The sequence below is a fragment of the Notechis scutatus genome, chromosome 14, assembly GCF_049901735.1.
Source record: "Notechis scutatus isolate UNSWTSFEM ecotype Mainland chromosome 14, rNotScu1.2, whole genome shotgun sequence".
Lineage (NCBI taxonomy): Eukaryota > Metazoa > Chordata > Lepidosauria > Squamata > Elapidae > Notechis > Notechis scutatus.
In genome coordinates, this window is record NC_142022.1 from 3,845,124 (window position 1) to 3,863,545 (window position 18,422).

Genomic DNA, 18,422 nt, shown 5'->3' on the forward strand with positions numbered 1-18,422 from the left:
CGTCCGGGTTTCTCACTTGTCTCGAGCCCCTGGCCGACTTTAGAGCCGCGTGAAGCGAATAGCCTGTGAAGGGATTGTTGGTTGGTGGGGGGAGGGAGGAAGTGCCGGTAGCCATGGAAACCTTATCCTGCCTTCCAGTGCTTTGGATATTAAGTCAAACCCCTCTTCTCTGAGACACCCCCCCCCAGGTACTGGAAGACAGCTATCATGTCATCCCTAGTCCTTGTCTTTTGTTAGACCAGACATACCTCATTTTCTCCATTGTTCATTGTGTGTTTTAGCTTCCAGACCCTTTATCATCTTTCTTGCTCTACTTTGCACTTTTTCTAAAGTCTGAACCTGGTTTTTGTATTGTGGCGACCAGAATTGCATGCACGTCTGGTGTCACTTTTTTGAAAGTTGCCTCTCTGTTGAAGGAGCTTGCCCTTCAATCCTTGCAGAAATAACACTTGGGCCATGATTTGTCAGTATTACTTATCCACAGTGCTTGGATGTCTACATCTGTACCTGCTGTCAGGGTTCCACCATAATAGATCCATAGCAAGCAAAACTCCAAGGCAGGTGGATTCCTCAAAAGAGTAGCTTTATTGGATAAATCATATTGGCACAGATCGGGTGAAAACAGACTCTGAAGCTTCCTGCGGTTTTCAGCCTAATTAAAAGTTTTGTCCCTTTCTCAAAACAATCAGTCACGCGATCCAATCACAGCGCTGTCTTGTTGCCGGGCGACATCACTCCGCCTTCCTCTGACCAGGTGTGAGAATGTTCTTGGTTCCCAAGAGAAAAGTATTTTGTTTTGGCCATAAAACCCCAGCTATCTCAAATCCACCACCACCACCACCATTCCTCATCCCTCATCCAGGGTGGCGACACGGAAGTGTCCAAGATGGCTCCGGCTTAGTTTATTTTATTGTCACTGCACCTCGTACAACGAAATTAAATGCCACCTTCAGTGCACATTATAACAACCAAAATAAAACACAAACACACATCCTTTGCATTCTATTCATTTGAATTGAAAACCCCTGATATTGCATTAATGTTGCACTAGACAGTGGAATTCAATAGTTATTGCCCTGGGACAGAAGCTGTTTTTCAGCCTATTTGTCCTTGTTTTTATTATCCTGTACCGTCTGCCAGATGGTAATAGTTCAAACAAAGGTTGCCCAGGATGAGATGGATCTTTGAGAATCTTTTGAACTTTCTTAAGGTAGCAAGAGCTATAAAACTTTTCCAAAGAGGGGAGAGGGCAATCCATGATCTTCTGGGCTTCGGTCAGGTCAACTTCAGGGTTGACACCTGCTGTTGGGTGATGCCCGACACCCACCTGCTTTGGGGGGGGAAGGCTGCCAATCGTCCGGCTTCTAGAACTTCTGCATCCTTGTGACTTCATCAGCCCAGGATCTCTTGTGAGACCCACCTCCTCCAGGAAGGGCCTCCTTATTCACAGCTCCCCTAGGACTAAGGAGAACCCAAGCTGCCCAAGATGCCGCAGATGGGCTCATGGAAAGACCCTTTCCTAACTGTTACCTTCCCCAGCAAGGTCATCTTCATCATTGCCTCGTGGGTGCTGTTTGTCATCAACACTGGAGTGATCATTGGGGATCTCTACCACTTCCTGGTGTCTCAAAGGGGAGATCTCATGAGCTTCCGGTTCACAGTGTCGCTGCTGGTAAAAGGACCTTCCTTGGCCTCTTCTGCAATTCAGTCATCCTACCGTGGGGCGGGGCAGGGGGAATAGATGACCTCTAGCTGTGGTGCCAGAAAAAAAAAACAGGTCAGGGCAAATAGAACCACTGCAGCCTTTACAGATTAGCAAAGGTCGCAAGGTGTTAACTTTCAGCGTAAAGGCTGAGGTGGGATTTTTCAGAGCATGTGGTGGGCACTTTCACAAAATGGCTAGCGTTTCCCCAGAAGGCCAACTCCTCTCCCACGATGCTCTCTGCCGCTCCTGAAGGTCCTTGTGGCGGTATGTGTGTGTGTGTGTGTGTAACACAAGCCATTCCTGTAAATCAGGGGTCTCCAACCGTGGCCATTTTAAGACAAGTTGAAGTTGAAGTCCACAAGTCTTAAAATGGCCATGGTTGGAGACCCCCCGCTGTGAAGCAATAAGATATGAGAGGCTACCACTTCTGAGGGGAGCATGTCATCTTCCTATTTTCTTTCTTTCTTTTTCTTTCTTTTTTTAAATGAAAATTGTATTTTTTAACACATTGGAGAAGGGAGCTCTGCTCTTTGCAACGGGAAGCCATTCATTTTTTTCTCCGCTCTTCTTTGGGTTTCTCACAGTTCTCCCACGTGACCAGTTTTTATTTGTCCCTCCTGGCCAGCATCTACACCTTGCAGGCAGATGATGGCTTCTTGACGTGCTTGGCCCTGACCTCCTTTGGTAAGATAGCAATAGCACTTAAGACTTATATCCCGCTTCACAGTGCTTTCCAGCCCTCTCAAAGCGATTTAGAGTCAGCCTCTTGCCCCCAACAATCTGGGTCCTCATTTTACCCACCTCGGAAGGACGGAAGCCTGAGTCGCCCTTGAGCCTGGTGAGATTCGAACTGCCAAATTGCAGTAGGAGTAGCTTGCAGTACTGCACTCTAACCACTGCGCCACCAAGGCTTCATAAGAGGAGGGGGGAGGAGGGGGAGGAAAAGGAACAGTGAGTTTCCTAGGGTAACAAGCCAGCGTCTTTTAGCTATTGTTTAGTTTCCAATCCTTCCACCATCTAGGCCAGTATTCCCTAATCTTGGCAAATTTGGAAGTCTAACCATCAACTCCCGGAATTCCCCAGCCGGCTTGATTTACGATGAGTGGACTTCAACTCCCCAAATCCCCCAGCCAGCCTGCTTTAAATGTTGTGGTCTTCAACTCCCAAAATTCTCCAGCCAGCTCTACTGGTTGTGGAATTCTGGGAATTAAAGTCTGAGGTTGCAAGGCGCTGATCTAGGCCCTACATTAATTTTTTCCCCTGCCACAACCAATTTTCCAAATTCCAAATTCAGACAGTTGAAGTCCACATCGTAAACAGACCTGGTCTAGTGATTAAGACACCAGGATAGGAAGGAGGAGATGGTGAGTTTTAGTCCCGCCTGAGGCACAAAAGCCGCTTAGTGACTTTGGTCCAATCACCAGGAGATGGTGAGCTCTAATCCCGTCTTAGGCGTGAAACCTGGGTGGCTGATTGGACTGATCACCAGGAGACGGGGAGTTCTTGCTCTGTCTTAGGCAGGAAAGCCAGCTGGTTTGAGTTTGGGCCAGTCCCTCCATTTCAGCCCAATCCACCACACAGGATTATCGTGGGGAATCACCAGGCAACTGAGAGTTCTAGTTCTGCCTTAGGCATGAAAGCCAGCTGACCGACCTTGGATCAATCATCAGGATACAGTGAGTTCAAATCCCGCTTTAGCCATCAAATCACCGTCTGGGCGATTTTGGGGCCAATCGCTAGGCGACGGTGACTTCTAGTCCTGTCTTAGGCACAAAAGCCAGCTGGGCGACTTTGGGCCAGGCCGTCTTTCAGCTCAGCCCACCTCAACAGGGTAGGAGACGGAAAAGTACATTTGGCTACGTTCACCGCCTTGAGTTATTTGTCAAAATAATAAAAGTGGGATATAAATGAATGAATGAATGAAAAAAAATCCTTTCCTTTCCATCCAGTCGCCAATCTTACTTTGTACATCTGCCGATTCTGGATGGACTATCTCACCATCGAATACAGGGAAGAAAAATACGAATGATCAGAAGAAACCAGGGACGACACGAGCAAGGCCAAGAGTGAGAGGTTGTTTCCCTCCCCCCACAAGCTTGTTCATATTATCCCAGCCAGTAACCTCTGAAGGAGCAACAAAGGAGTAGCCACTACCCTTTTAGGATTAGCCAAGAGAGTTTAATAGAATATTAACAAATGTCTCTATTGCTTCAATGTGCTAGAGCTTTGCACTCTCACCGTCCTACGTCCGAAGTACACGGAGGCAAGAAATAAAACCTTGGCGGGCCATTTCCCATCGTTCCACCAGCCCCAAACCTTCCCAAGCCTGCAGGGGATGATGGGCCTCACCCTTCTTGATCAGACATCAGGGGCGAGAGAGAAGCCTTTCCTCCACCAGGTGTCTCCCCCCCCCCCCAAAAAACTCAAAATGGATGGGGACCATCGCTTTCAGTCAAGCGGCCGGGCCCACCAAATCTGCCAACACCAGAGAAGGGAGGGGAAAGTGATTCAGGAGAAGACAAGGTGGCTGCCACCCTTCTGGAGAAACTTAACGTCCGAATGGAGTGGAGATGTTTTTCAGAGGTGAACCTGGGAGGCAGACGGTTGTCTGGAACGGAGAGGACAAGAAAGAGTTGGGGCATAAGAGGATAATGGCCTTCTTTTTTGGGGGGGGGGAGATGTGTAGTGCCTATTAAGGGAAGCCATTCGTAAGCACTGAGCTGTCCCCCCTCTTCTCATCTCCACAGCACTTCAAGCATCTGCCAATCAAACCCTGGACTTTTCCCAACCACTGGGTTGCAGAGAAAGGCTGCAGGGGCAGCCTTTGGTCCTACAGGATGGCCCCCTGAGCCCGAGGGGGGCGAAGACACACTTGGTGGGGCTCCCCAAGGCAGCCAGCGTCCCGTATCTAGCAGGCCATTTAGAAGGAAAGCGGCGGAGAGAGGCTGGAAACCAGCCGTGTTAAGGGAAAGGGTTGAGGTGGGGTTACTTCAACCTTAGACAGAGCTCCCTTTTTCGGGGGGGGCGGGGGGGGGGAGCTGTGGTGTTCCTACCACTAAGGGCAGCTCTGTGCAGAAGCATCAAAACGGATTTAGGATAAGAGATCCTGTTAGTTGACGTAGAAATCCCCAAACCTGGCCATGCTCTTTTATAAAAATGGCTACGGGCTGGGTGGCAACAGAGCAAAACAGACAGACACACACACACACACGATTCCCAGTCGATCGCTCCCGTCTCAAACAACCACCGAAGAAGGAAAAACAAAGCAAATGGGGAAATCACTGGACCTCAAGGTAAGCCCCTCTTGCCGGGTCGTGAGAAAAGAGAGACAGGGAATTATTTTGCCCACCCACCTACCGAGCAGCACTGAGAGAAGAAAAATGGAAGGGGGGGGGGGCGTTGTCATCTTTAAAATTGCTAGTTCAATCCTGTCCCTAAACTGCCCACCTGCATAATTGGGACAACAAAATTTTGCCGTTGGCAAGTCCATCAGACTGTGGAGAGGAGGAGGAGGAGGAGGAGGAGGAGGGGAGGAGGAAGAGATGGACCGTCTTTTAACTGGCATACCTTCATCCAAGCTTCAAAGGTGTCCCAACCAACCTTGTCTGTCCAGGCTGGGAAGCTCACAGAGACACATCCAGCAGCTGCAACCCCGGGCCTCCCTCCGGGGTGCAATTCTGCCGCCAAGAGGAAGAGCCCAAGAGTTGGGGTTACAGGGCCACGCGGCGACGGAGAGGCTGGCCCTACTCACTACTGTCCCACTCGGATGTGAGGGTTGAACTTGGGGTCCAGGCTGGGGTCGTTGTCAGCTGAAGCCCGGCCGAGCTTCATCATGACAACGATGAGCGTCAGGAAACCAATCCCGCCGATCAGAAGGAAGATGACAAACCTCTGCATTAACGATCGTGGCTGCTTCCGGGTACCGAAGCGGTTCCTGCCGGCAGAAGGAAAGAGAAGATTGAGCTCTGTCCCCCCTCCTCCTCTGGGGTTCTGATCTGGATTTTGCCTATTGGGAATGCTTTTAAAACTGTTGGCTGGCTTGCCGTGAGATCCCGTCCTGCACCAGGGGAAAAGGAATGAGGAAGCTGCCAGGAGAGAATCCAAAATAATCAAGAGAGCAGAACCAAAAAAACTATTCCAAAGTCCACTGGATCTGAACCGTAATTACAACCTGCTTTGGAATCCCACCACTGCTTTTCCAAAAGGCAACTGGATTTTTTCTCCCACCACCCCTTGAAAACGTTTCGCTTCTCATCCAAGAAGCGGCTTCAGTTCTGGATGAGAAGCAAAATGTTTCTTCAAGGAAACAAACCAAGGAGAAAGAAATCCAGTTACCTTTTGGAAAAGGTAGCAACCGTGAGCTGGAGGACTGAGCCTTCTCCACAGACATGCAACCGCGTGACGTCAGCTTGTTTCTAAGTTGCCAACCTGCTCGGAAGCCAAGGCAGAATTTGGCACCCGCACTCAGAAGAGGCTCATGAACAGCTTCATGCAAACCAAGAGGACGTCGCAAGGAAAATGGAGCCCTCTCGCTTCGTTTTTGTGACTTTCCTTCCCGTCGCTCTTGGCTCTCCTCAGCGGCTCTCGGTACCACTAGCATCTCTTGTTGGGAGAGCCAGCTCCCACACCAACGAGCCGGGAAGTGGGTTTTTTTTGGGGGGGTGGGGGGTGGGTGGGACTCACTTGAGCAGCTGGGCGAGCCAACTGAGTGTCGGTCTCCGCCGGTATTTGTCCTCGTCGAAGTCGATGGTGGTGCTCGAATCCTGGCCCACGCCTGCTTCCCGGGTGTCATAAATTTTCCGTGACGAGGAGGCTGCGGGCAAAGGGAGAAGGGAAGGGAAGAAATAGCAACCCTTTCTTTTGCTCTCCCCGCTTCCTCCCGGAAACTCATGAGTTTGGCCAGAGAAATTCTGCATAATTGACGACGCGAAACCAAGCGGGAACAGTTACAGCGATATCATGTAAACGCGACATTATGAATCATGACGGCTTAAGGGGAAAAAGCAAAAAAAATATACAAGTCTGGGAAAGGAAACTGCGTACTGGACAATCCTCCCCATTATGCAATCTGGCCATCTAATGCTTGAAATTCTTCTTCCTTGTCCTTCTGTAGGATATTGACGAGACAGCAAAAGCACAGAGATATTTTATGCTTTGTTCTCCTTCCTCTTTATTTTAGGAACATTACCCCCCTGTATTCCCAAAGAAATTAAAAGTAGAAGTGGGGGACCTCCCAAAGTACTTATGATTTTGCATTAAGATTTTTTTCCACTTGAATCGAAAAGGCATTCTGGGTGATATTAATGGAGGATTTATCCAATACTTCCAATAAAGCAGAACTCTCAAAACTTGGCAACTTTAAGACTTGTGGACTTCAACTCCCAGAATTCCCCAGCCAGCTGGAGAGTTGGGAGTTGAAGTCCACAAGTCTTAAAGTTGACAAGTTTGGGGACCCCCTGAAATAAGATTCTATGCAAGGATAATCCAATGATCAAAGGTTGGCAGCAAACGCCGACCTTCATTGGGAGCTCTGAAGGGGATACGGCTACAAGCAAGATGACACCACCTCACCCTGCCCCCAATGGATTTATCTCCCTCCGTCACCCACCCCCAAATGCAGCTGCCTCCCTGCCTTGATGCTGAGAACGCCTCTACCTCCATCACTCATGCTGACAATCGTGTGTTGGTCCGCCACACCGTTCTTCAGGTTCTGCTGCTGTTGCTGCTGTGGGGACTCGAAGTTGCAGCTGGCACTATAGGCAAAGGCCGAACTCTGTGGGGCAGCTTCTTCTGAATTTAGGGCTGCGGAGGGAGAAGAAGAACAGCTTGAGCTCCATTAAGAAAGTGTTTTTTTTTTCTTATTTTGAGATGTTTTAGCATTTAGCTCTGCTGTTAGGCGTTAAAAAAGAGTTTCCTGGGAATTATAGAACCGTCTGCGTTTTTTGCAGGCTGCTCAACCACTGAGGAGGCAGCCCATAAATCAGTGTATGAATCAATAAAGTGAGCCTGATGGTGGCTGAATGTAGATACTGGGGTGGTGTTTCTTTTTTTCTTAATTTAAATGTATTGTTTTAGTGTAGAGAATAAAATGCAGAACAGTAAAGCAAACAAACAAAAGGAAACAAAGCAAAAACATGCATCCAGCTCTAACAACAACAACATCAACAACAAATATAGTGTACAAAAAAGAGAGGAAAAAGTGATTAATTAGATTTAACATGTAGGATGTACCCTGGCTAAGTGCTGAAAGAAAAGATTATTTAGGTAGGTAGGTATATGGATGGATGACAGATAGACAGACAGATGATGAATAGATGATAGGTAGGTAGATGAGAGAAAGAGACAGGTAGATAGATGGTAGACGCGTAAATGAGATAGATAGATATGGATGGATAGATGATAGATAGCTGCACAGGTGATATTCAGCCGGTTCTGACCAGTTCTGGAGAACCAGTAGCGGGAATTTTGAGTAATTTTGAGTAGCGGATGTGTTGAGTGCCTGCCACTCGCTTAAATAGAGCTGCATGTGTCTGCCACTTGCCCGGCCCGGGCCCAGACGAGCCACAGCCCAGGACCGGGCCAGAGCCAGGGGGTTGGGGACCCCTGTTCTTGAGGGACTGTTTCCACAACATGTTAAGCAGGATTAGTTGTAATCATACAGACTTGGATGGGGGAAGGGAGGATTTAACAGGCAAGCCTTCGATTCATTTGGACTACAAGACCTCCAAGATCCCTTCCAACTCTATTCTCATTGGTTTATGTATGATTCAATGCGAAGCATTTGGGGAATAATTCATTGACCAATTTAAAGGTAAAGGTTCCCCTCGCACATCCATGCTAGTCGTTTCTGGCTCTAGGGGGCACTGCTCATCTCCGTGACAAAGCCGAAGAGCCTCAGTGCTGTCCGAAGACATCTCTGTGGTCATGTGGCTGGCAGGACTAAACGCCGAAGGCACATGGAACACTGTTCCCTTCCCACCAAAATGGTCTCCATTTTCCTACTTGCATTTTTACAGGCTTTCGAACTGCTAGGTTGGCAGAAGCTGGGACAAGTAACGGGAGTTCACTCCGTTCTGCAGCGCTAGGGATTCGAACCGCCGAAAAGCGAACCTTTCCGATCGACAAGCTCAGCGTCTTAGCCCCTGAGCCACTGCGTCCCTCAATTGACCAATTGTTTAAAAAAAAAAGGGAGGGGTGGCTTTGGAGGCATTTCAAGTACAAAGATTTTTGCTTTTCCCTCCCAAATACTGTAAGAAGGGACAAAAATTTGAAAGGGGATTTTTTAAATAAGAAAGATGGGCGAGAAACTCACCCCAACGAGTGGAATAATCTTCTCTCCTGTATTTTGAAATACAGATGCTTCTAAGGCACAAAATACGGATGGCCCATCTGCGCTCAAATGAGATTGGAGGCTTGCACTCTTGAGGGAATCACACCAGGCGTAAGTGGTAGGTTCTACCAGAAAACTCCAAAGAGGTCTCCATTGCCAAGGACATGATGCCATCGCCCCTATCTAGCTCTTCACACTGTTTTCTCCGCCTTAGCAGTTCTTAAGATGAGTAGCCAACTGGCTGGGGGATTCTGGGAGTGGAGGTCCACTCATCTTGAAAATTGTTAAGATGGAGAAAGGCTCCCCTGAGCCCATATACTCACCTGTGAAACTGGACCAGTCGCTGCACTCTGAGGCATTGTGGGTATCTATCTCTTGTGTCACTTCCGTTTCATCAATCTGAGCATAAAAAACACAAACAAATCCAGGTTAATCTGGTGGGATCTGGAAAGAAAGGCAAGATGACAGGTGCTTTGATTTGACTCTTAGAGACATCCTGGACAAGTTTGGTTGCTTGTTTATAAAATGTATTGCCTGCCGATCTTACGATAAGGTAATTCTAGGTGGCTTACAGAATTAAAAAATACATCTACATTAAAATAAGAGAAATTAAAACCAGGATTTAAAGTCCTAAAGATTTATGGTGTTTTCAAGGCAGAAATCCAGATATTCACAGCTGCTTCCTTCGATTTATTTTATAGTTTTTAACTTCCTAGTCTAGTTTATAGTCCTGGGATTTTCTCCATGGGAAGTATTATTAATCAGGTCTGAGCCTGCTGTCCAGAGTCAGCTGGGTTTGGTTTTTGGGGACCAAGCAAGGCCCAAATAAAGGGAAAAATCTTAACAGTTGAAAAACTGGCTTTCTCCTCCTCGCTCCCAAAGCTGGTACAGATGATCCTTGACTTACAATCAAAGTTGAGCCCCAAATTTTTATCACTAAGCAAGGCAGGTTGTCAATCTTTTTAGCCAGAGTTTTTAAGCAAATCACCATAGTTTATTAATTGAATCAAATGGTTGTTACGCAAATCTGGCTTCCCTCATTGACTTTGTTTTTATGGCGACCGTCATAAAAACGAGTCAGTTGCCAGGTGCCTGAATTCTGTGGGGATGTTGCAATGGTCGTAAGTGTGAAAAACGGTCATGTCACTTTTTTCCAGTGCTGTCGTAACTTCGAACAGCCACTAAATGAATGGTTGTAAGTCGAGGATTACTTGTACTGCTGTCAGGTGTTAATTTTTTATAGATGTTATTATAATTTTTTTCTGATGTAAGCAGCTGAGCATCATAACAATTTAAAAAGAAAAGAACAAAGTCCCATCTTTCAAGACAATTTCTTTTATTTAGGAAATAGCAATAGCAATAGCATTTATACTTATATACCGCTTTATAGTGCTTTCCAACCCTCTCTAAGCAGTTTTACAGAGTCAGCCTCTTGCCCCCAACAATTTGGGTCCTCATTTTACCCACCTCGGAAGGATGGAAAGCTGAGTCAACCTTGAGCCTGGTGGGATTTGAACTGCCAAATTGTAGGCAGCTGGCTGCAGAAGTAGCTTGCAATACTGCACTCTAACCGCTGTGCCACTGAGCTCTCAGAAAGCATCAAATTGGCAAAGTCCATGGTAATTCCCAATCTGACACAACCCGGAATTACCCCACAATACTTTAGAAGTTAGAAACAACCCCCAAAAGTCACATTCTCCAACAGAAGTAATTCAATGTTGCTTGATGTCATAAATCTCCACCTCAAGGGGCCCAAGCATGGACAGCTCATTTCCCAAGGGAAGAAGAATCACCTATCCAAAACAACTGTCTCTATCTCCACTCCTCCCCACTTAGGAATGTGGCAAGCTCGAAATTCTTCCCCCCATGACTGTCACAGAGAAAGTAAGAAAAATAATATATACTAAGCCTAACTAAAATGTCTACACATATGTCAACTTCGGGCTTGACAATCGCATCACATGCCCCAATCACCATCCGTCCCAACTTAAGACATCCTCTCATCCAGGTGCAGAAATGACATGACCTTGACTTAGAAGAAGAATGCTATTATGTCTAACCACATACACTCCAAGAAATTCCCCCCTTCCATTTTCCCAGGCTCAAGAATGTGGCAGCGTGGAACCATCTGACTTCCAAAGCTGACACTGGGTCCTCATTGTACCTACCTCGGAAGGACGGAAGGCTGAGTCAACCTTGAGCCGGTTAGGATCGAACTGCTGGCAGCTGGCAGAATTAACCTGCAATATTGCACTGCGCCACCATGGCTCATAACAGGGGCAGACTCTGCCTTGCAGGAGGTTTCCAAACCAAGGCTGGATAGACAATACCCAAGGTGATTTAGTGCATGTCTGAACTGAAGAGGGCTGGCCTATATGACCTCTAAGGTCCCTATGAACAATTGTATTGTCTGTGAAAGGTCCCACAAGGTCTTTTAAAGTAGCCTGCTCCCTGACCAGGACTGAAGCTGCCAAATAATTATAGAGAGGTTGTCTGCAGGGATTATTTTTTTGAACAAAAACAGCTATTTCTTTCTTTCTTTTTAAATATGGACAAAATCAAAGGCTGGAAACCTTGGTCTCAAATCCAAATCTCTGCCTTCAACAGAGATCAGTCCATCAGCCTTCCTGAGGCTCTCAACCGCTGGAAACAAACACAACAATCTGGATTCATTTCAAAGCAGATTAAAGGTTTAACTCGACCTGGTGCTGTGAAAAATGGCTCAGGGAGCAGCTCAACGATGGCAGGATTTAATTTCTTACCAGGGGAAGCCGGAGTCCAGCCCGAGCCCAGTTGACGGTGGAGAGCTTGTCTCGGAGGGCAGACGCGACCGGACTGACCAAGTTGGTGGGAGGGAAGACGGGGCCCTGGCAACAGGGACACTGGTAGCCAGCGGGGGCCGTGTTCTGTGGAAGCTGGTTGGCCATCTCATTGAGGCAGGACCAGTGGAAGAGATCTGGAGGGAAGAGAAGCCATTAAAGCCAAGTCTTGTCTTGGAGGTGCTATGCCAAGAGGCCACATGTCTATGGAGATGGTTGATCATTCAGTTTTTCCAAAACAGTGGTCACCAATTGGTGGTCCGTGAGAAAATTTTGGTGAACAGCATATAAAGAAAATCTGCATAAGATGTTTTATAGATGGCATTTTGCACCGGCAAGGCTGGCAAAGATGTTTAAAGACAAATCAGCTAAATGCTGGAACCAGACACCTGGAACATATTACCATATGTGGTGGACATGTACAGAAGCTAAAAGATATTGGACAAAAATACACACATGGTTTGAAAAGATGATAAAACAACACATAGACTTAAAACCTGAGATATTTTTATTGGGGATTTTACCTGAAAATTATAGTAAAGAAAAAACATTTAATCATACACATATTAACAGCATCTAGAATTGTATTTGCTCAAAATTGGAAAAATGAAGAGGAAGAGATGATTATGAAAATATTGGAATATGTGCAGAAATGAATAGAATAACATTGGCAATCAAAGAAGAAGTGGAATATTATATGATATGGGATCTATTTTATAAATGGTTGGAAAATAAAGAAGTTAAATGAACATCATTATAATAACAAGATATATAAGTTTGAGTATTTTTAATATGAATGTAATCCTAGTAAGAAATGTATACAAAATATAAATATTTGCACAAGATATATGTACCCAGTTGAGCCATTGTATAACTGAAAGATGGATTTGTTGTAAAATAAAATAAAAAATATTTTGGAAAGAAAAAAAAGAAAATTTTGGTGGTCCACAGAAAAATTATTTGCATTTTTAAAATATTGCACAAAATACTATTTATCTTTTTTAAAAATTCATATTAGTGGTCCACTGGATTTAAAATTATTTAGGGGTCCCTGAGATCCAAAAGATTGGCGCCCCCTGTTCCAAAGGGCAACTGGACTACCTTGTTTTTTTCCCCTTTCTTTTTTAAAAATGTATTTATATATTTTCTTTTTACATACAATGTGCTTAGTGAACAGTGTGCTGTCTGGGTCCGTTTGTTTACATAACAATATTAAATTCCTAGTTTCCACCTCTGTTATCCAATCATTGGTAAAACAAGTCCCAAGTTCGAAAATATCCTGTGTCTTCCTTTTATCTTCAGTGTTAATCTATCCATTTCTGCACAGTCTAATATTTTTTAAATTATATTTCCTGTAAGTGTTTTTTCCAGTATTGTGCAAATACAATTCTTGCTGCTGCCAAAACATGTAATATTACATAGACATTCCCTTTATCGTGTTTTTCTGTATTATGCCTAACAAAAATAGTTCTGGCTTATAGTCTACATCAGTGGTGGCTAACCTTTTTCGGCTCCTGTGCTGATAATTGCGTGCGCGCTCACGTGCCAGCACCCAGAAGCCAAGGCATGCTGGGACACCCCCCCCATGCCCCCTGTGCGTGCGATCCTCATGCGACATGCGTCTGCGGGAGAGATTTCCCCCGCACGCCATGCATCTGCGCATGCACACACGATCCCCCTGTAAGTGCTGTGCGTCTCCCACCTCCCCGCGCATACGTGCCAGGTACCCGACAACTGTTGGGCGCTGGCGGCGCACGCACAGTGGGGCTCTTCCGGGTGAGCTCTCACGTGCAGGCAGAAGTGGCTCTGTAGGTTTCCTTAACATTGTTTCTAACCACATGTGCACTTTTGTCCAATCTTTATTTATTTTTTTGCTTTTGGGCATGTCGACCACATGTGATAATATGTGCCCCGTTTTCTTGGTTTTTTTTTCCCCAATGATCAACTCTCAAAATGACCAGATGACTCCAAGGAATGTAAATCCTTCTATTCCCCACCATTCAGTCACAACTGAAGAAGCTTCTTGGATGAGAAGGGAAAATGTCTAGCGAAAAACTAAGAAAGTCCAGTTGCCTTTTGAAAAAGCACCTTTGAGACAACCAGGACCTGGATGACTTCAGAATCTCCACTGACACTCAACTTCTCTGCTTAATAGCTGTCAATGGAGATGTTCAATCATCCAGGTCATGGTTGTCCCAAACAGATTTCTTTTACTAAAGAAACCTAGATTTTCTTGGTTTTTTTTCCTCCTTGAAAATGTTTCGCTTCTCATCCAAGAAGTTTCTTCAACTCTGACTGGAGGGGAATGGAAGGATTTATATTCCTTGCAGACAGCTGGTCATTTGCATCCTTTTTTAGAGAGTCATTGAGGCCACTTGGGAGGTTTGTGTCCTCAGGGTCATCTGAGTGGTGCACATGGGTGTGGAGCCTTTTTGGAACTGCTAAAACGACTGTGTTGTAGACTGGAGGTGGATGATTTTGTATCTCACTTCCCCCCCTCCCCTCTGTTGAGGGAGGGCTGTTCAATTTTGACATAGATTTTTGATCCCTCTTTCAAACCAGCATTCCTCTCTGTCCACAATATGGACTTTGTTGCAAAAGAATTAAAATGACCAGATATATAAATCCTTCCATTCCCCACCATCCAAGCTCTAAACTGAAGAAGCTTCTTGTCTTCAAAGAAAAACCTGAAGGTCCAGTTGCCTCTTGAAAAAAAAAAGCACCTTTGGGATGTACTTAAGTCAATGTCTCTCCTGTCCCAGAGAGAGTTTTGGGGAGCCACAGAAGAGAGAATGCCCAGAGATTTTCTACTGACCATAACACACAAGCCGAACCGTCTCTTTATTGGAAAGAAGCGCGTTACACAACCGGCAGTTGGGATTGTAATCGCTGTCTTGAAGCCACTGCAGGTATGATTGGACGATGCACTGGAAAAAAAAGAAACAGAAAAAAATAATAATAGTAAGACAATTGGTGCCAAAGGTAGCAGGTGGAAATTGGTAGGGGAGGAGGAGCCTGCTTATGTCATTGAATGGAAAGTATTTCAGTTTTTAAGGTGATTTGTAGCAATCAGGAGCTAACACAGAGGAAAAAAAACAGTATGCATCTGGTTTTTGACAATTGAGGCCATAAATCAGATTCTAGTTGAGTCAGCTGTAACTTTAATATCCAGATCGCTCGAACCGGTCCAAACCGGTAGAATCCCACCCCTGCCTCTGAGGTTCTTTCCTATTTGTTAACCGCGTGGTTTCATGCCCTGTTCGTACCAGACCCTTCTGATTTCTCCAGACTCTCGTTTCAAAGCATTTGACTTCTCTGGGCTGTTTCCATTTACCTTGGCATGGTTAGCGACAATGCAGTACTCGCAAACGTTCACTCGATGCTCAAAACAGAACAGGTTGGTGACCTTCCTCTTGGGACACTTGCAGAGCCCCATCGTAGTCGGCGCAAGGGTGGCTTAGGGTGGCGAGAAGAGCTGGAGAAAGGGCACATGGACAGAGGGATTACCTACACGAGGGCTTTTCAAACCACGGCTTAGCCATGGCTCACCTGTGCTTCCTTCCCCAATCACATTCGCAGTTCCAAGACGTCCCCTCGGAAAATCACAACAAACTGGACAATATTGAGAGCGCAACGTTTTTGCACCTCTGCCAAGATGCAAATTAGGTATGCTAAGGTTACACACCTTACCAAACATCCTGCTTTTGTGCTTTCATAGCTGCATACATAAAAGGAAAAAGAGGAGGTGTCAGGCTTGTCACAGCTTGGGCACTTAGGAAAGAAAGACCCTCGACTCCATTTGTAACGAAAGGTAGACTTTTACTAAAGCCAAGTGCTTGTTACAGTCTAAGCAAAGCCGGATCTGAATATCCCAATCAAAACCTGCCTTTCCCTCATTTTGGGGGCCCTCCGCCCCACTTGACCCGTTCATGAGTTTCCAAATGATATTCAAAGTTGGTGTTTCGGTAACCGCTTTGAGGTTTGGCACCTCTTTGGTATATAGCTTTGCATTCTGGTCTCCTGCTTGAGTCCTTAGATGTAGTGATCTGTTCCGGATTGGCACCTGTGGTACCTGTCATCCCTCCCCCTTCTGCATTTTATAGCAGGATGCCAGCGAAGCAAAACAGGCTGAAGCACTTCCTATGGCAGACTTGACAACAGGTGACACTTAGGAACACAGAGAAACCTGTTCTTGTTGAATGCCTATCTTATGAGCAGGAATGAGAGTGCCTACCTTACAGGTTATAAAGAACAATCACTTCCAGAAGTATATTATATCCATATATAATCATATATAGAATTACTACCAAGTAAATCTTCACAGGACAAAAGTTTATCTCAGGGTTTCTCAATCTTGGGCATTTGAAGATATGTGAACATGCAAACTGACTGGGGGATTCTGGGAGTTGAAGTCCATATCAAGGAAGAAAAAGCCCATCCTCACCAAGCATGTGAATCTATCAATTACTTGTTACTTGCATTGTTTATGCATTTTACAGCACTTGTCAGGCCCCTAAAAGATACCAGTTGTGGTGTTCATTTATTTATTGAGGAACAATATATGGCTGCCCAATTCAAGCAGTGAGATTCTGGGTAGATTGCAATAATAAAGCAAAAGCAATTTAGCCTCACCAGGGAAAGAACAGGACAGTTAAGACAAAGAGAAAGGGGAGAAAAAGAACAAGCTCAACCATCAATTCTTAAAATCATCTCCTTTTAATGACCCCAGAATCCCTTGCGGTATGAGTCTGGGCAACTGAATGGAGCTGAGTGTTTACTGGCCGGATGCCCTTCCTATCGCCAATGTGGAGTTATATTCATCAGATATATTCTCATTGAGTTCAGAGAGAGAAATACCTGTCTCTACCTAGGATGACAGAAGCCCTGATCAATAGAAGAGAATATCTGCAGCTCAGGCTTGAACTGTGGGGTCTTTGTTATTCTCTGAGCTTCGTGGTTTCCTTGCAGATGTTTCATGACCCAGCTAGGGAAGACCATCAGTGCTAGAAGGGAATGGGATTTGCTTTCTATTTATGTGCAAGTGTTGCTGGGAATGTTCTTGGTGATTCCTAGACTAGACTGTTGTTTATTATTTGTTTGCCTGAACTGGTAGTCCCTTAATTGAAGCTTTGTTTACTGCTTCACTCCTTTTTAGCATTGATGATGTTCCCTACTTGGGTTATGAAACATCTGCAAACCCACTCACCCCCCCAAAAACACCCACCAGAAAGCACTAAGGATCCCACAGTGCTTTTCCTCCTCCTTTCTCCTCCTCCACAAACCCCACTCCCTTCTAGCACTGATGTTACTTAGTTCAGTAATGAAACATCTGCAAGAAAACTTGGAAAGTGCCAAGGACCCCACAGTCTTCATCCTCCCCCTCCTCTCCCCAGACCCCACTTCCTTCTAGCACTATAAGATGCAACCTAGTTGGATCATGAAACATTTGCAAGCAAAGAACCAAGTTCAGAGAGCACCAAGTATCCCACAGTCCTCCTCTCTGCAAACCCATCTCTCTTCTAGCTCTGATGATGTTACCTAGATGGGTCACAAAACGTCTGCAAGAAAACCACCAAGCTGAAAGAACACCAAAGATCCCACAGTTGCCTCCCCCCTCCTTGCAAACTCCACACCCTTCTAGCATTGATGTTGTTGCCTAGTCAGGTAATGAAATATCTTAGAATAGCTTTATTAGAATAGCACACTAATTGGCATACATTGAAATGAAATTTGGTTGCATTACAGCTCTTCAAAAGGCCTCCACCTCCAATATATACTACATAAACATGACAAAATAAATACAAAATTAAGCATCCACCCACATATATTATACGATGTGGAGAAACAACGCTCTAGTTTGGATGTATACATCTGCAAGAAAAGCACCAAGCCTGGAGAGCATCCAGGACCCCAGAGTCCTCCTCTCCCTCCTTCTCTCCATAACCCCCCCTTCCCTTCCATTCTAACACTGATGATATTCCCTAGTTGGGTCATGAAACGTCTGCCGGAAAAACCACAAAAGCTCAGAGGGCACCAAGGACCCCCACTCCCTACCCACCCCCAGAAGCCCTCATCACCTGACAGGGCAGCTCCATAACTGACGGGCATCCAAACGCGCCCGCCCGCCGTAACTCCGAAGCAAGCTCGGTCTAATTGGGAGGGGCTGATTCTACCCCCTCCAACCGGCCATCAACAGATGACGGAGCCCAGCCCCATGATCCCCAGCCCTTCTGGCCATCGAAGCCTATCGCTCCCCGCCCCTTCAGGACGGGGGGGTGGGCACGCGATCATACTCCCGGCCCCGCAGCCATGGGGGGGTATACTACACCTGCCTCCCTTGGCGAGGGAACCGTCCCGGGGCGGCCCAGGCAGCGGTAACGGAGCGTCCGAGCGTCGCCGGAGCAGCCCAACCGCCTCTGGCTCTCCCTGGTCCACGGGCGAGGGGCGAGGCCCACCTGTCTCCGCCGCCTCTCTCCAGCGCCCGCTGCCACGTCTCTTCCGGGAACGTCGCGCTTTGCTTGCGTCACGCCGGCCGCTCTCTCTCACACTCTCTTACTGATTCCCTTCC

General features: G+C 46.2%; 2 protein-coding genes across 6 annotated transcripts; one reads left to right on the forward strand and one right to left on the reverse strand.

Moving 5' to 3' along the window:
• The first annotated feature begins 994 nt into the window (after positions 1-994).
• Positions 995-3,734, forward strand: CATSPERH (catsper channel auxiliary subunit eta). The gene is made up of 3 exons (XM_087943709.1): positions 995-1,672; positions 2,290-2,389; positions 3,655-3,734. Exons 1-3 carry the CDS (start codon positions 1,487-1,489, stop codon positions 3,732-3,734), a joined length of 366 nt encoding a protein of 121 aa, XP_087799835.1. The 5' UTR covers positions 995-1,486.
• Positions 3,735-3,861: 127 nt separating this feature from the next.
• ZFPL1 (zinc finger protein like 1) lies at positions 3,862-18,379 on the reverse strand. Of its 5 annotated transcripts, none has more exons than XM_087943484.1 (9): positions 18,238-18,379; positions 18,183-18,204; positions 15,189-15,329; positions 14,670-14,781; positions 11,798-11,991; positions 9,359-9,434; positions 7,361-7,507; positions 6,389-6,518; positions 3,862-5,639 (listed from the first exon to the last, which is right to left on the reverse strand). In XM_087943484.1, exons 3-9 carry the CDS (start codon positions 15,288-15,290, stop codon positions 5,456-5,458), a joined length of 945 nt encoding a protein of 314 aa, XP_087799610.1. In that variant the 5' UTR covers positions 15,291-15,329; positions 18,183-18,204; positions 18,238-18,379; the 3' UTR covers positions 3,862-5,455. The 5 variants fall into 5 exon arrangements, with proteins under 5 accessions (XP_087799610.1, XP_087799611.1, XP_026541178.2 ...); XM_087943485.1 differs by adding an exon at positions 15,540-15,572 and having other exon boundaries at positions 18,183-18,379; XM_026685393.2 differs by lacking the exon at positions 18,183-18,204 and having other exon boundaries at positions 18,310-18,379.
• Between the last annotated feature and the right edge of the window lie 43 nt (positions 18,380-18,422).

What these genes read in the sequence shown, in the direction of transcription:
- CATSPERH (XM_087943709.1), top strand. Translation starts at nt 1,487, where the DNA reads ATGCCGCAGATGGGCTCATGGAAAGACCCTTTCCTAACTGTTACCTTC. An exon ending in GGTTCACAGTGTCGCTGCTG is followed by an intron (nt 1,673 to 2,289) that starts GTAAAAGGACCT and finishes GGTTTCTCACAG; the next exon opens with TTCTCCCACGTGACCAGTTT. An exon ending in CTTGGCCCTGACCTCCTTTG is followed by an intron (nt 2,390 to 3,654) that starts GTAAGATAGCAA and finishes CTTTCCATCCAG; the next exon opens with TCGCCAATCTTACTTTGTAC.
- ZFPL1 (XM_026685393.2), bottom strand. Translation starts at nt 15,290, where the DNA reads ATGGGGCTCTGCAAGTGTCCCAAGAGGAAGGTCACCAACCTGTTCTGT. An exon ending in GGTTCGGCTTGTGTGTTATG is followed by an intron (nt 11,992 to 14,669) that starts GTCAGTAGAAAA and finishes TCTTCCCTCCAG; the next exon opens with ATCTCTTCCACTGGTCCTGC. An exon ending in TGTCAGCATGAGTGATGGAG is followed by an intron (nt 6,519 to 7,360) that starts GTAGAGGCGTTC and finishes CTTTGCCCGCAG; the next exon opens with CCTCCTCGTCACGGAAAATT.